Source organism: Bos taurus, chromosome 5 (assembly GCF_002263795.3).
Source record: "Bos taurus isolate L1 Dominette 01449 registration number 42190680 breed Hereford chromosome 5, ARS-UCD2.0, whole genome shotgun sequence".
NCBI lineage: Eukaryota > Metazoa > Chordata > Mammalia > Artiodactyla > Bovidae > Bos > Bos taurus.
This window is the reverse complement of record NC_037332.1, coordinates 109,218,550-109,235,079: the sequence shown is the minus strand read 5'-3', so window position 1 is coordinate 109,235,079 and position 16,530 is coordinate 109,218,550. Positions and strand designations below refer to the sequence as shown.

Here is a 16,530-nt window from a genome sequence, read left to right as displayed (position 1 = left end):
TCGACCGTTCCTCCTGCCCCGCTCTTACCCCTGAACTGACACAGGAACATGGGCGTCTCAGCTGCTGAGAACTACCCTGCAGTCAAATGATACGGGGGCTGTTTGATTTTGCTGCCACTCTGGCTGACTCTCATGCTGTTAGAGGACGCAGGCCACTGAGCACAGAGGTAGCCAGGCCCTGTTGGGGTCCTGTCTGCCTGGGTGGCCTGGTGCTTGGCAGAGCAACCTCTGGACTCAGTGTCTGGTAAGGTGTGCAGAGTATTGGCCAACTTGGGGATTTCCCACAGGCTTCAGACATCCTTTCATCCATTTTCCAGAGGCCTGTGTTGATAAGCAAGGGCTTTATAAACCAAAGAATTTCTTTTGCTTGCTTCACAATCTAGAGAAATCTTAGGCAAAGACCGAAGATGTCCACTCAAGTGTGCTGTAGGAGGCGTGGGGAGTGGAGAAGGATAACACATTCTGTGTTTTCCTCATTATGTAAGAGCCCTTTCTGTGAGAAGCTAGAAAAGCTAGCTTTTGCAGAAGTTGGAGATGATGTTAGGACTGCTGTTACTATTTCATGAGCCTTAACTTGCCCTGTGTGGGTTTGTATTTGGGTAGGTATTCATACACAGAATTCAAGTAATTCAAAGGCATACTTTTATGAGTGTGCTCTAGAGTTTTATTAAGAATGAGGAGAATCTGAAGCCAGAGGCAGTGCCTGTCTCTCCTCTGGACATGCATGTGAACTAGTTCAGTGTCAGCCAGAGTCCTTCTCTAGAACATGGATCTTCAAGAACTCTCTTCAGCACAGGAAGCTCTGACTCCTGAGGATTACCTCCTGGGAGTCTTTCAAGCGGTAGGTCCATCCAGGACCCAGGCTTGCTTGGCTGTGTGTTTAGTGATCTGTGTCTCCTCAAGCAGACGGAGATCTGCTTGACTTACAAGCCTTCCAAAAGGTTTTCTCCTGTTGATGAGAGATGACATGTGAGTTTCATCCTGTGTTGATGTCATGGCCCAGGTAAAGATCTGCAGGTGCCCTGTCTGAGTTTCTGTCCAGTAGTGAAAGTCAAGTCTTCCTCCATCCAGAGCGCTCACAGCTTCTCTCTGAAGCCATTGTGGGCGCTCCACTCTGACCCAGATGGGAGTGAAGGTTTCTTGGTAATGGGGAGAATAGCCCTGTGGGAGTTTTAGGGAATGGTAGTCATGAGATCAAGAGTGCTGCCTTTGCCCTGAAAGCAGCCATGTCTTTCAGTGTCTCATCATTGGAGCCGGCCCCTGCGGTCTCCGCACAGCCATCGATTTGTCCTTGCTGGGAGCTAAGGTGGTCGTCATTGAGAAGCGAGACGCCTTCTCCCGCAACAACGTCTTGCACCTCTGGCCGTTCACCATACATGACCTGCGAGGTCTGGGTGCCAAGAAGTTCTACGGCAAGTTCTGTGCTGGGGCCATCGACCACATCAGTAAGTAAGATCAGCACTCCTATGGAATCCTGCCTCTGCCCACTTCTCAGGGGACAATGGCAGGCAGATTCTAGAAGCTGGTGGGCCCTGTCATCGTTCGTGTCTGTTGTGTAGAGAGCACACTCAACTTGGAGTTGGAGTACCTGCCCTCCAGGGGTTCTGTAACCTGAGATTCTTAAGTGCCAATGTGTCTCCTGCAAAATGAGTTTAGCTTAAGGAGCTCTAAGATCCTGGGCTCTTACTGAGCACTGGCAGTGGGCGGGATGGGTGCTGGGGCGAGTCCAGGAAACAGACCTCCAGTGTGGGCTTTGACCCTCTGGTGGTTCATAGTCCAGAGGGAGAGGCCCGAGGTGTGGGCTCGCTGTGACACACTGCTGTGGGTGCCTCCTGACGAGAGGGCACATGCTCTGGGGGTGGCCCTGGGTATCAGAAGGACGAACTCCTGGTCTGGCTGTGAGTGGCCAGTCGATAGTGGGATTCCTTCGTTGGGTGGTTCTTGTGAGGTCTGCAGCATGCAGGGCTCCTGCTGGACTCTGGTCCCCTCCAGGCTCGGCCTGGGCCCGTGCTTGAGTCAGTAGACATTAATGCAGACACTGCTTTTGTTTTCATGCTGATCTGAAAAGTGGTTCAGAACAGACTGTCTACTTTATGAGGCTGAAGTCTTGTCTGTTGATTGTCACTGGTGGTTTCAGGGGGGCCTTATCAAGGAGCTGCTGTTCGGAGCTCTTCAGGTGTGTCCTGTAAACATCGGCTTCAAAGCAATTGCGCCAGTTTATCACCTGCTGGCCGACAGAGGCCACGTTCCACTGGTAGCAGAAGCGCTCTGTCGGTTGGGCTGTACGGTATAAAGCATCTTGGAACTCAGCTGTGTACAGCTATAGCGTGTGCCAGCAGAGGATTTAAGGAGCCTGGGAGTGTGACTCGGAAGGGTGGGCGGGGAAGGAAGTAACTGAGATGACCTCAAGGAGGGTTAGCATGTTTCCTAGCACGTTGTCACAGCCTGCCGGCATCTTGGTCTTAGCAGAGGGCAGGGTCGTCACATCAGTGGACTTGTCTGCCTTGTGCGTGGCAGGGTTTGTCATAGAGCCCGGACCCGCTCTCAGTCCCGGGCTGCTGCCGTGCCTGGCACCTGGGAGGCACCCACTGGATGCTGAACAGATGCGTAACTCACTGTGACCAGGAGCACGATTCCTATCATTCTGAGCCTTGGTTCCTACACCTGTGGACCAGCGGTGGGAGGGGGACAGTAAGAGACTGAGGTTGGATGGAAGGTGCCCTTTTCAGCGTGTATGGATGTGTGGCCATCAGTGAGGTACGAGGTGAGAAAAGCCGTGGGCAGTTCAGGAGGCAGTGCAGCCCTTTGTGTCCAGTGGGAGGTGCCCCTGGGGCCCATCTTTCATCTTCTGTGGTGAATCCTGTCAGCGTCACAGGTTCTGCTCAGTCACTGTGACTCTGAACCCATCAGGGAGGATGTGGGGCTCTGAGCACATCAGGGAGGTTGAGGGGCTCTGAGCCCATCAGGGAGGATTGGGGGACTCTGAGCACATCAGGGAGGATGGAGGAGCTCTGAGCACATCAGGGAGGATGGGGAGCTCTGAGCACATCAGGGAGGATGGGGAAGGGCTCTGAGTACATCAGGGAGGATGGAGGGGCTCTGAGCACACCAGGGAGGATGGGGAGGGGCTCTGAGCCCATCAGGGAGGATGGGGAGGGGCTCTGAGCCCATCAGGGAGGATGGGGAGGGGCTCTGAGCCCATCAGGGAGGATGGGGAAGGGCTCTGAGCACATCAGGGAGGATGGAGGGGCTCTGAGCACATCAGGGAGGATGGGGAGGGGCTCTGAGCCCATCAGGGAGGATGGGGAGGGGCTCTGAGCACATCAGGGAAGATGGGGAGGGGCTCTGAGCACATCAGGGAGGATGGGGAAGGGCTCTGAGCACATCAGGGAGGATGAGGAGGAGCTCTGAGCACATCAGGGAGGATTGGGGAGGGAGCACGTCTCCTGCTGTCTCAGTGCTCTCCTGTGCTGGGAATACCTAACCCAAGAGGTGGGCATGGCCCCATGTGTGTCTCTGGAACATCTGCACTGAGTTGTATTTGCCCTGGGAAAGGAAAGACGCTACAGGCATGGCTGGGAAAAGCCTGCTGCCGGTGACTTTAAGCAGCCGAGTAAACTCTGCGTGCATGGGTGGGTGGGGGAACTGGGGTAGTGATGCTGACTGTCTGCCCCGCTGAGGACCCTCACTTGTGCAATCTTCTGCCCACTCAGGTATCCGTCAGCTTCAGCTAATACTTTTGAAAGTAGCCTTGATCCTAGGCATTGAGATCCACGTCAATGTGGAATTCCGAGGACTTGTGGAGCCTCCCGAGGATCAAGAAAATGAACGTGAGTGTACAAATAAGGAGGGAAAGGGGCTGGAAGGAGTGAGAAAGATTCGATCTATGGGGGAGATGACAGGCGTCTCGGGTAGTTTTCAGAGCTGGTTAAAGGGCTTCTCCGTTTGTACAGCCTCTGGAGGAACTTTGACTTAATGAGGAGGCCCTGACATAGTATGAGACATGCCGGGTGCTTGGATCCGTTACAGAAGGTCATGTGCTGGGGGACGTTCCTTTGTGAGCCTTCCTCAAAGCTTCTTTCTTTCTTTGGTTTGTGCCCCATGCTTTTACGCCTGCTATGTTTGACATGGGATTTTGTGCCATCTGCACACCTGGATATCTAGAGATCTGGGTGTATGAATATCTCAGGTGTATGAATGGGTCTGGTGACGACCTTCATTCTGACTTTGGTCCACAGGAATAGGTTGGCGGGCCCTGGTGCACCCCAAAACGCACCCTGTGTCAGAATATGAGTTTGAAGTGATCATCGGCGGGGATGGCCGCAGGAATACCTTGGAAGGTACTGGGCAGTCTCCTCCTCCTGCTGGTTCACAGCCAGGGAAGGGTTGCCCTCCCCAAGCCCCGTAAGAGCTTGTGTCCTCAGAGTCCCCACTCCTGAGACCTCTCCTCTGGTCCGTGCCTGTGCTGGTGGATGGCAGGCCCCACCAGCTGGCTCTCAGGCACTTCTCTGGGTGCAGGGAGACAGGCTCTCATGAGCCGGGTGCACTGCAGATCTAGACCTGACTTATTCAAGCAGATGGAGCCTCACACTGAGTGCTTCTCTGGCCCGTCGGATTTTGAGGCGTGTGTTAGCTGTGGGTGACTTTGACATCTTGCTGGATTGGGAAGGCTTTGGGAGGTAGACACCTTACTTCCAGACAGAGGAGAGCTGCCCTCAATTTCCCGTGATTCCCACCCCCAACACTCTTCCATGTCCCCATCAGAACCCCTCCTATTTCTCCTGTTTGACGTGAACTTCCTGCTTCTCTGGCCAGCTTTTGTCACCTCTGAAAATTTCTTCCCCACTTCCCAGGATTTCGTCGGAAAGAATTCCGTGGCAAATTGGCCATTGCCATTACAGCGAATTTTATTAACCGAAATACAACAGCAGAAGCCAAAGTGGAAGAAATCAGTGGTGTGGCTTTTATATTCAACCAAAAATTTTTCCAGGAACTGAGGGAAGCCACAGGTTGGTGTTAATACTTCCACGGCGGAAGGAAAGACTCTGAACACCGCTCTGGTCCTCGTCTGGGGGGCTGGCGGGGCGGGGTTCGTTGCTCCTGCTGCTGTGCTGTGGCCTCTGCCCTTTCTGCACTGCTGTGCTTCGCTCTGAGCGTTGTGCCGTTCATGCCTCTGTCTCCTGCTCTGCTGTCTTTTGTGCTCATCGCTGTGGCTGGGCTGCTCCTCCTGCTTGAACCCCTTCCCCTGCCTGGCGCTCAGTCACTGTGGGTGGGGAGCCCTGGTTTGTTGAGAAGCAGACTGTAGGTGTTGAGTGTGTTTTCTTTTTCCTGAGTTCATTTGCTTCTGAAGTAAACCACGTGCCAGATAAAAACGAGGCTGTTGTATGGTAGCTTGTGAATAGATTCACTTGGACATTCACTGCAACAAAAATGTGTGACAAATTGCAGTTAGCTGTTTTCTAGAACACAGTTTCTTACCATTGCATCTAATTTTTTAGGTTAATAGAGTTAAAGAGCCAGTAGCGCACTCTCTGCTTCCAGCATCTGGTTGTCTATCTTGCTCGTGAGCGTCTAGGAGATTCCCCCGTTGCTTTGATGAGTATCAAAGAGGCTTAACCTGAGAACTGACTCAGACCCTCTTCCTCAGGGTTAACCTCTCCCTTCTTCCCATCCTCACGTTTCTGCTTCCTGTTGATGGCTGTTGTTGGGATAACAGGGTGTCAGGTAAATGCAGAGCAGTGTGAGGATGGCCAGGCTTCCCCCTCTTTTTGTGAACAAACGGGCAGGGTGTGAAGATCGGGCTCAGACACCTGTTTTCTCTTTCCTGCCTGGGGTTCCAGGACCCCGGTCTCTGTGGACTGATAGCAGTCATCCCCCCACTTCTCAGCAGACCCTCACGTGTGAGTCTGTCCTCTGTCGCAGGGATCGACCTGGAGAACATTGTCTACTACAAAGATGACACACACTACTTCGTTATGACTGCCAAGAAGCAGAGCTTACTGGACAAAGGGGTGATACTGCATGTGAGTCACGGATTTCTTTTAGACCTCTTTTTATGTATCAGGTCATGTGATTACCAAGATAAAGAATTTTATTGTCTGATCAGTTTTTCTTGCAAAGTCATTAAAACGAGTACCTCACTCATCTTCTGCTGATGTTTTGTATTTTGTAATCCTCTGATGTTTTTTAGTTTAACACTTTAAAAAATCTCATTTTGGAAAATATCAAGTGTGAACAAAAGTGGAGAGACTTGGGTAATGAACCCCCGTGTGCCTCTTATCCAGCTTCACAGGGATCAGCACGCGGCCAGCACTGCCTACTCCCCACTCCTGCGTGGGGCTGTGCAGAGCAATCTCAGGTAGCATTTTGTGCATAAATATTCAGTGTAATTTTAGTGCTTAGGTTTGTGGCTTATGGTACATTCCCATGTGGCTGATTATTGGTTGGTTAATAGGTCGTCCTTTGGGAGAGGGTTGTAGAGCGAAGGGGCTTATAGAGGGAAGGGAATTTGGTGTTTCTGGGATCTGGTTACAGAGGCCCAGGGAACAGAGCCTCAGTCAGGCTTTATTTGGACCTCTTTGTGGCCTGACAGTGAGGACTCTTGTTCACCTGGAGTCAGGGCCAGCTAAGCCTTTTTTCCAGATGACTAATTGTGTGACATTCCCTGAGACGATGACCTGGAAATGGAATCAGAGAGCCACAGGTGGATGGTTCCTCCAGAGATGGTTCCTCAGGAGAGTTTCTTAAGTCTTGCTTGGTCTGGCTGGTCTGGGTTTGAGAATTACTATTGCTGTGCTGACGTGCTGACCGAGGCCCCTGCGGTCCCAGCACAGACTTGCGGCTGAGTGTCAGGGCGTCCCAGGTCTGCAGGGTGGTGATGCGTTGACACTGCCGCTTTGCCTTGGGCAGCGCTGGGGAGCAGGGAGCTTGCCCGAAGCAGTCTCCTCCTCGGGGGCCTCCTGTCTGTGTCTCAGCCCCGTGGCCTTTGTGTGAGTCAGGAGAAGGGAGCAGAGCAGTGGATGCAGCCCGTGCCGCTGGAGTATATCCAGGGTGGGATATACTCAGTTGAATGTTTCATCGGGAAGAGATACTCATGAGCCTGCTGGTGCGCCTTGGGGCCAAGCTAAGACTTGACATCTACCGTCCTCTCAGGACTGGTAATCAGTTGACATTATGTTGGAACAATCTAGATTGGCGCAACCTGATGTACTTTTCCTATTTGTTTTTTTTGTTTTTTTTTAGCACACAGGGTGTGTGCCACTGAATCCTGAGCCCATGGTGGCTACTCACTAAGTATTGAACAAACCAACTTGAGTGTGCATGTTTGCCCTTTCCATCTTGTCTGGGCAGCTGGAGGTGCCCTCAGAGACACTTGGGGAGCTCTGGTCGCCCTTGAGGAGGAGGCCTGGTCGGTGTGCAGGAACCTCCAGAGCAGAGGAGTTTCTCAGTCCTCTCTGTGGAGAGCCCTTTTTCTCTCATCATTTTTCTTTGTTGGTGGATTACTGTGGGGCCTTCCAGAATCCTGTGTATTGTTTGGAAAGCTTCTGTTCCATCCTCAGTGTATCTCTTGCCGGTTCCCTGGGCTGCTGGTGCCCCCACCTTCTTATCCGTCGGGCATGGAAGCTTTTGGGTTCTTCCTTTGGGGTCGATGGGAGACTCAGGTTGAGTGTCCTGTGTCGTCCAGTTGCTGTCAGAAGAGGATGCTTGCTGATAGCAGCCTTAACTGGGGATGCTTTTCAGTTTACAAGGCGCCATCCCATGAGCCATTGTATTTGGTGTTCAGAGCAGCTCCGTGAGGTGGAGTGGATTAGACTGCACAAGTAGTGACTTGTTCTAAGAACGATGGAAAAGCAGGGACTCTGTTTCTAGGTGGCAAAACCTGTGTTCCTTTAGAAACAAGCCCCCCTCCCTTCCCGAATTTGTGTGGAGGACTTATTTATTGGAACAGGAAGCCACTCTCGGGGCGGGGAAGGTGGTGTGGCCGTGGCCTTCCCTTGAGCCTCCCCCCGTCTCTGGAGACAGGACTACGCTGACACGGAGCTCTTGCTCTCCCGGGAGAATGTGGACCAGGAGGCCCTGCTGAGCTACGCCCGGGAGGCAGCCGACTTCTCCACCCAGCAGCAGCTGCCGTCGCTGGACTTCGCCATCAACCACTACGGGCAGCCTGACGTGGCCATGTTCGACTTCACGTGCATGTATGCCTCCGAGAATGCGGCCCTGGTGCGGGAGCACAACGGGCACCAGCTGCTGGTGGCTCTGGTGGGGGACAGCCTCCTGGAGGTGAGAGTGGGTGTTGGGGGCGGCATGACTAGGAACATGGGGTCCCAGGCTGGGAGCGTCTGTGTCATCCTGCCGTGTAGAGTCCAACCTAGGGGCTCAGAGCCTGCTGAGTTAGGTTTAGGACCTGCCAGGTTGTTGGGGGGAAGGGCAATATGTCCTGCTAGAACGTCCTCTCAGGTCCAAAGGCTTTCTTTGCTCAGGAGTTTAGTTTCCCTCTATTAAAAGGTAATTAATTCTCTGTTTTCTATCTCCTTCTAGCCTTTTTGGCCAATGGGAACAGGAATAGCCCGGGGCTTTCTGGCTGCTATGGACTCAGCCTGGATGGTGCGTAGCTGGTCTCTGGGGACAAGCCCCTTGGAAGTCCTGGCAGAGAGGTAACCGCAGGGCCCCTCCGTGATGAGATGGAGCGTCAGTTGTAGGCTGGGCTCAGGTTTCTCCTCCTTAATTGATGATATATTCTTATTTAGGAGAAGAAAGGTAAGATAGGTATTCATAAAATCATAGACACCTACCGGTTATCTCAGGGATGTTCTCCTGTCACTCTCCAAAGCAAACTCTTCCAAGCGGTGTCTGAATCTTTGTGTAACACTGCTGGGTGTTCTCTGATTCCTCTGTGACAGTTATGTAAACAGGGGTATGAAAATCCTGTGTCAAGTCCTTCTTGTCTTTGAACTAGAGAGACTTATACTAATGAAATCAGTGTGGTAGCTGGGGATGTCCTAACTTAGAACTAATTAAAGATGCCTTTGAATTCAAAGGGAAACACCAAACTACTTGTAAACATTTCTCAAATGTCAGATATTTTGAAGCAGATAATTGCAAATGAGCTAAGACCTGGGATTTGCATGCTGATAAAGAACAGGTGCCTTGACCAGAACTAGAGGAAGAGGATATGCTGGGTGAAATTCGGGGTTCATATCATTTTAAGTCTGTTACATAAGGTCCTCTGGGGTCACAGTTACCTAAGGGGTCACAGCCAGGAAATGGCAGTCCTTCGAGGGTGGGACACCTGGTCTCAGGGGTCACGAGAGTGTGGAGAGAAGCTGGACACGTGGGCGGGGTGTGTGGGAGGGGGCCTTTGCAAGTGGCAAGTTTTTTTCATCAGTGACTTTCTTAAAAATTTGGTGAACTTGCCAAAACAGAGCACAGTAGTAAATTAGATTCAGGCTTTGCTCCCGCCCACAGCAGTGTGCTTGCCCTTCTTTCTGGGGCGTAGCAGGCTGGGGCCTGTGGGATCCTGGAGGTGGAGGGGATGGGAAGCAGGGCTGATGTGGAGGTGGGGGAACCCCATCCAGGAGGAAGGCTGGCCCTGCCCTGGGCTCTCAGAACATAGAAATATCATCAGAGGTGTTTCTGTTGCTGTCACTGCTCTGAGCGTATTGTTCGTTGTTGCAGGGAAAGCATTTATAGGTTGCTGCCTCAGACCACCCCTGAGAACGTGAGCAAGAACTTCAGCCAGTACAGCATCGACCCGGTCACCAGATACCCCAACGTGAATGTCAACTTTCTCCGGCCGAGTCAGGTGAGAGTCCCTGGCCAGTCGGGCATGACCTGGCCACTGTCAGGCCCAGTCAGACCATGTGGATACGAGCATACACAGCCTTCCTTAAGAACCAAGTGACGTCTCCCTGAGTTGGCTGAGAAGGCGTTTTCCATCAGCAGATGGAGCCCCCAGGGAGGCGGGTGTGCAGTGACGAGCAGGGCACAGCCCTGGCACCCTGGGCAGGGCGTGTGGTGCACACCTGCCTCACTGCCACCAGTCACTGTGCCCGGGCCCTCCCCTCCCCTGCCCTTGTCTCCTTGTCTGCGCCATGGAGACCACCGCCCCAGCTCCCCGGGTCTTTGTGCTGCAGACCGACTGGTCCCTTGAGAGGACTTGGGAAGATAAGACTCTGCAAGTGAAAAATACTGTCGTCCAGTTCAGAATGTCTGAAGCCTTGTTATTGCACCAAGAGTGACATTTCACAAAACACAGTAATTCCAAAGAGTCCAACAACGTTGGGAAAGCAGCTCATTCAAGATATCTGTGTCCTAGACTGTACACTGGGCCTCTGTGTTTAGGGGTGAAACCTGCTGTTACTGGGCAGGAGTCATGGCCCAGCAGAGACTAAGCAAGCCCCTCCTGCCATGGCCAGGTGTCTGTCTGTCACAGGTCCTCACAGCGCGCATGTTTGTGTGTGTGACCCGCTGCGTCCCGGAAGGGGTGAAGGCTGGCGTTACCCCTTCTGACCACACATTGCCCAGGTTTTCACTGTGGGCATTCTGTTCTCAGGTGGGCCTTGGTTCCTTGGTGTGTGATTTCCCTTCTTCACGACTTATAACCTTCCTGCCAGGTGCGCCATCTGTATGATACTGGAGACACAAAAGACGTTCATTTGGAGATGGAGAACCTTGTGAATTCCCGAACCACCCCAAAGCTGGCCCGCAATGGTGAGTCCCGGTTCGGCCTTTCAGCCAACTCGGCGTGTTCTGTGTGAAGGCTGGGCTGTGGTGTGCACAGTGCTCGTCAGCACTGGACGGGACGGGACGTGACTGCTCTGCCCTGTGATACACAAGTCAGCCCCACAGCCAGGAAATAACAGTGCTTCAGGGCTGGGAAACCTGGTCTCAGAGGTCACGAGGGAGTGGAGAGAAACTGGATACATGCTGTTGAGAGGGCGGGGTGTGTGTGCGGGGGCCTTTGAGTGCACATGCCAGCCCAGGTTTGCGGGGAAGGTCTTATCGGAGAAGCCATGGCCTCGAAGCTGAGGACCACGAGCCTGCAGGACACGATGGTCGAGGCAGAGCCCGTGCTGTACTTTGTGTCTGGTGAGGCCTCTGAAGAGTTCCTCGGGAGGAGAGTGACTGGTCACTGCAGGTGAGCCAGGCGGAGGAGGGCACCGGGCCGAGTGGGTAGTTAGGGCTGCATCCATGTCAGGCTCACTGGCCTGACGTTGAGGCCGTGGATGAGAAGGGAGACTGTGTCCAGTCTAACCGTGCCCGTCAGTGAAGGATGTGCCTTGCCATCTGAACTTGGGTTTCTGTGTCTGAAATGGGGGTGCCTATCGTGCCTCACTCCGGCTATGAGGACCTGGGGGCGTGGTGAGGTGTTCACTGCAACACTTGGTGTACAGCGGGGTGTCAAGAGTGGTAGCCGGGAGTATTAAGGAGCCAGAAGCACTGAAGAGCCTGAATAAGGAAGTGGGGCTGAAGGTTCTGTTCTGAGGTTTGAGTTCTGTCGTGGGCATCTTGAAGTTGACGTGCTGTTGGAATATCAAGATCATCTTCCTTGAAAGCAGAGAATGTGTCTTGTTTGGCTGCCCCATATGGCTTGTGGGACCTTAATTCCCCGACCAGGGATTGAACCCGTGCCCTTGTCAGTGAAAGCAAGGCATCCTGACCTCTGGACGCCAGGGAATCCCCTGGAGAATGTGTCTTTGTTCACTGCCGTTCTGGAGCCTGAACTATTGAGGTTGTCCAGTACACACTGGGCCGATGGACATAGACTTGGGAAACGCCTGAATGAAGTTAGTCTAGGAGCCAGGAGATCAGACGAGGATGCCAGCAGCGCTTCTCTGTGTCGTTTCAGGATTTGTTTCCCCGAAAGACTTAAAACAGGGTTTTCAGAAATGCGGTTTTTATCTTATGTTCACAAAGCACTTAGTGATCAGTACAAGGTTAAATATTTTCAGCTGCCTAAGGTAAGGAACAGACTTTTTTGGACACAATAGGAGTTACCAGATTCTTCTAAATGCTCTACGTCAGGACTCTTCTGATGCAGTTACAAAAAACGGATTTTTATAATGGCTTTTCATATTTTAGGAGACACATCAGTGACTGGAAAATGTCCCCGGATGTGTGTTGTCTCTGTGTCGAGTGTTTCAGGGCATGACGGCTTGTCTTGCTGAGGGCTCAGCCTGCCGCTCTGGGGTCCTTGGCTCCGCCTGTGTGATCCTGCGGAGTTGCTTTTACCTGGAAAGTACAGGACCGAACCTTTCTTCTTGGGTCCTCCAAGTGTTGATTTGGAGGGAAGGCGTTTCCTCCCCCAGCTGCTGCCAGCTCTCCAGGGAGATCTCAGGGCCGCTGGTGTGAGGGTGTCAGCAGGTGGTCATTCCCTCCACAACCCTGTCCTGGAGAACCGCCGGGACCCTGGGCTTCAGTGTGCTTGGGTCCAGGTCACCCACGGGTAGTCTGTCATCTGGGGCATGGATGTTGACCTCAGAGTCTGTATAAATTGGGAGTTTCTTGCCTACCTAAAACTTCACGGGAATTCCCTGGGGGTTCCATGGTTAGGACTCTGCGTTCTTACTGCTGTGGGCCCGGGTTCAGTCAGCCCCTGTTGAGGAACTAAGATCCCATAAGCCACACTGTGTAGCCAAAAAAAAAAAAAAAAAATTATGTAATACCAGTTAAATAGCTTCTTACTTTTGAAAACCAGTGACAGCTATTTTGTCCCTGCCTTCAATATGTTTTCAGACTGGTTATGTGATTCTCTGTCAAGGCTCCCAGGTGACCACACCTCCAATAATAACGTTGTTGTTGTTCTAGAGTCTGTGGCTCGTTCCAGCAAGCTGCTGGGTTGGTGCCAGCGGCAGACCGATGGCTATGCTGGGGTGAATGTGACGGACCTCACCATGTCGTGGAAGAGTGGCCTGGCCCTGTGTGCCATCATACACAGATACCGCCCTGACCTGATGTGAGTCCAGGCTCGGCCTCATCCGTATTCCCCGCGCTCAGGTGGCCTTTTCCTAGAACGGGACACGTCGCGCAGTGCTTCCTCTGCAGCTTGTGACTGGTCTTGATGTAGCCGTGTTTAAAGCTCTGTCTCTCGGGCGCTCTGTGGCTCGGCCCAGTAGTGGCCAACTGAGTGTATAAGTCTCCATACTTGCGAAGTGGACCCCCTGAGCCTGCTAACATCCCATGAAGGGAAGCCCTGTTTCCTGGCCCCAGCTGAGCTCTGCATGCAGCCAGCTCTCTGTCCAGTGCTGCTGGTCACGAGGAGAGTCTGGCTGGGTGGGACCTGAAGCACGTGTGTCCCTCCTGGCAGAGCACCTGCTCCGTTCACGGGGCTTGCCCGCATTGTCTCTGTCTCCTGCACTTTATGCGAGTGTCAAGCTCGTGACACTCAGGTGGCCTTACCTCCCTGTGTGGTGCCATTTCCTCTCTTGGGCGTCCTGTGCTCATCAAACGCAGACTAGCGCAGCAGGACGACCCAGGTCAGCTGGTGCCTGATGCACCCAGCTGCCCCTGCAGGCGGTCCTTAACCATGGAAGCCAAGCAGAAAGATCCAGAAGCGAGCAGAGCACGTGGGATTATCTTGACTGACTGTGTCCTTTCATCATTAGGTCCACTTACGGGCCCATTTTTGTGTCTGTTTTATTTTAAATGATTACCGAAGGAATCCTGAAAGACCTAGTTCCCATTTATGCTAATAAAGCAGCCTCACCTGGTATTTAGAAATGGGGATTTCTGATTTGCTTGGATAAAGTAAGTGACCTCTGGTGCCCGGTCCCTGGCTCATGTAGAGGCAGATATAAAGCGAGTGGAAGTCACCTAGTCACCCTCTCTGGGGGGCAGCTTGGGGACAACTGTGGTAATGGCACGGGAGTGCTGCAACGAGGACCAGGCGAGTCACTTCTGCTCCAGAGCGAGAGCAGGACAGAGGGCCGGGGTCACAAGCGCCAGAGGGAGCCTGGCCGGTGCATGGGGCCGCACTTCTGATGGACGGACCGAAGGGGCTCCAGGGGCCTGGGGATTTCCTCCTGATGCACACAAAGCCCGGAGTCGTTAACTTGGCACTGTTCAGGCTGTAGTGACTTCACTCAGGATGAGGCCTCCACAGTTTAATAGGCTTAATATACAGAGTAAAGGAATTTAGCAAGTGAAAAAGTTACACAAGTGAGTAGGTTAACATAAAATAAGGCCTTCTCGGTTAGTCTGAAGTCCCTAATGAAGGAAGCTATCAGTCTTTACTTGACTGAATAGCAGGAAGCCTGAAACCCAGTGGGAAATGTTCGTTAATCTAAGTACTTAGGGAAACTCAGGGACCTTGCAATGAAATAACCTTTTGAGGAAAGTTTTGGAATTTCCCTGTGAGCAGAAGGCCGAGTATGATTCACTAGAGCCGACCTAGTCTATCAACAGCTTGTCAGCTCTGTGGATGTGGGGGTGATGGCTCCAGGCTTTTTAAACACAGCCTCATCCAAACAGGACCTGTTCCCTGTTGAGCCCGAGGTTACTACACGCAGACCACGTGCAGGTGCAGGGGAAACATAAGAAAAACAGCTCCTCTCCTTGAGCCTACATTTTAGTAAGAAGTTTACATTACTGGAGAAATGTTTTGTTTTCCAACTTTTCCCTCTTGTCTTTTGTGGGTAGATCTTTAATCTGGAGTTCTTCCTGAGGGTGATTTGATTTTATTAGTAAGAGGAAGCAAGCTGAGAAGTGAGATAGGTTTGCTGTCCAATTTCACTGAGGTCCTAAACTTGGGCTTTTTAATGACTACTCCATGATACACTGTGTTCTGGTCTGGGGCTCTGTCAAGCATGGTCTTGACATGTCTTCTTCATCTTATTCCTCAGAGATTTTGACTCTTTGGATGAGCAGAATGTGGAGAAGAATAACCAGCTGGCCTTCGACATTGCTGAGAAAGAGCTGGGCATTTCTCCCATCATGACAGGCAGAGAGATGGCCTCAGTAGGGGAGCCGGACAAGCTATCCATGGTTATGTACCTGACCCAGTTCTACGAGATGTTCAAGGACTCCCTCCCCTCCCGAGGTGAGGGTCCCCGGGGCTGCTGGATGGGTCCCTGTGCCCCCTCTTCCATCAGACCCGCTTCTCTGCGGGTGTTGGCAGGCCCTCCTTCTGACCCTTTTTGCTCAGCACACCTGCGAATGTTGAATCCTTGAGCATTCCTGTTCCCGCGTCGTTCAGTGCTTGGAACGACGTCTGTTCCCTTGAAACTCTGTCTTGCTCTTGGCTTCTGTGATCCTGGACCACACTTGCCTCGTTCTCGTTCCTCTGTGACTGTTCTTTTTCTGGCTGCTCTTCCTTCTCCTGCTTTTTAGTGTTTCCAGAAGTCTTCCCTTGGCCCTCAGGCTGCCGGGAGGCAGATGAAGTAAGCGTCGTAGTGCTTACGCATGCTGACCGCGGTGCCTGGCCTGGTTTGCACCCCGTTGCCTCCCCTGTTCAACTGGAGGCAAGTCGCTAAACCTCCCTGTGCCTCAGTTTCCCCTTCTATAAAATGGGGGCAACGTGTAGATAATTAGATTGTGAAATGCTGAGAAGAATGTTTGGCGAATGGAAGCACTTACATAAATGTTAGTTATTTCAATTATTATCTCAGCGTTACTGTTGTCACTAATAAAACGTTGGAATCCAGAGATTTGAGGTGCCATTCTCCAGCGTCTTCTAGCCATGTACTTGTAGACCTCTGAGGCTTTTTCTTGTTAGCGATACAGTTCTTGCGACAGAAATCCACAAGTCTAACATCAGTATGCCCGTCAGGGAGAGCCCCCCTCCGTGTGAAGCTAAGTACAGCTGTCTGCACACCCCAGAACGATGGCTTGGCTTGCACCTTGTCTTCCCCACGTCTCTCCCATTCTATCTCTGCTTGAACTTTTTATCCTCAAAGTGAGGCTTTGGCACTCTGCTGTGACCCACACGCACAGGCAGATTGCAGTTTTTGAAAAGCAGAAGCGGAGGGTTTTGTGACTGAAATTGATCGGAGCAAGTATTGGTCCTGTTTGTGTGCATGGAGAAGAGAAGGTCTCGCGTGCAGGCCTCTGTGTGCGTTTTCTCGGGCGTTCTTGCTAGGTTCAGAGCGCCCTGGCCCTCCTGCGGGGAGGCGCCCTCGGGGCTGTCCTTGAACACTGCTGATTTCTGCCCTCAGACGCCTCAGACCTGAATGCGGAGGAGAGGGCTGTCCTAATAGCCAGCACCAAGTCCCCCATCTCCTTCCTGAGCAAACTCGGGCAGACTATTTCTCGGAAGCGCTCCCCCAAGGTAAGCGGATGGGATTTCCTCCAGCTGCAGAGCTAGAGGTGAGGTGCAGAGTGAAGGAACGTGGTTTCCCTCTGTTCTTGGTGCAGGACAAGAAGGAAAAAGACTTGGATGGTGCTGGGAAGAGGAGAAAGACCAGCCAGTCAGAGGAGGTGAGAGAAATGCCTGGGATTTGCTGGAGCAACTGTAGTATGCCTCTTCCTGGCTTAATCCCCCAATGTCCGAGTTGGTATTGCTGGATCTTTCCAGTTCATCCACGTGAGGAGGGT

At 52.4% G+C, this 16,530-nt stretch overlaps 1 protein-coding gene across 14 annotated transcripts in view; it reads left to right on the top strand.

Annotated features, from left to right (window-relative positions):
- MICAL3 (microtubule associated monooxygenase, calponin and LIM domain containing 3) overlaps nucleotides 1-16,530 on the top strand; it is a 157,006-nt gene that overhangs the window by 81,295 nt on the left and 59,181 nt on the right. For all 14 annotated transcript variants that reach the window (XM_059887146.1, XM_059887147.1, XM_059887148.1 and 11 more), the window contains exons 3-15: nucleotides 1,238-1,445; nucleotides 3,714-3,830; nucleotides 4,239-4,340; nucleotides 4,854-5,009; nucleotides 5,923-6,023; nucleotides 8,023-8,280; nucleotides 8,539-8,654; nucleotides 9,676-9,802; nucleotides 10,614-10,710; nucleotides 12,808-12,955; nucleotides 14,841-15,037; nucleotides 16,152-16,264; nucleotides 16,351-16,413. In XM_059887146.1, coding sequence (XP_059743129.1) covers nucleotides 1,238-1,445; nucleotides 3,714-3,830; nucleotides 4,239-4,340; nucleotides 4,854-5,009; nucleotides 5,923-6,023; nucleotides 8,023-8,280; nucleotides 8,539-8,654; nucleotides 9,676-9,802; nucleotides 10,614-10,710; nucleotides 12,808-12,955; nucleotides 14,841-15,037; nucleotides 16,152-16,264; nucleotides 16,351-16,413 — 1,803 coding nt within the window. The remainder of the gene's footprint in view (nucleotides 1-1,237; nucleotides 1,446-3,713; nucleotides 3,831-4,238; nucleotides 4,341-4,853; nucleotides 5,010-5,922; nucleotides 6,024-8,022; nucleotides 8,281-8,538; nucleotides 8,655-9,675; nucleotides 9,803-10,613; nucleotides 10,711-12,807; nucleotides 12,956-14,840; nucleotides 15,038-16,151; nucleotides 16,265-16,350; nucleotides 16,414-16,530) is intronic.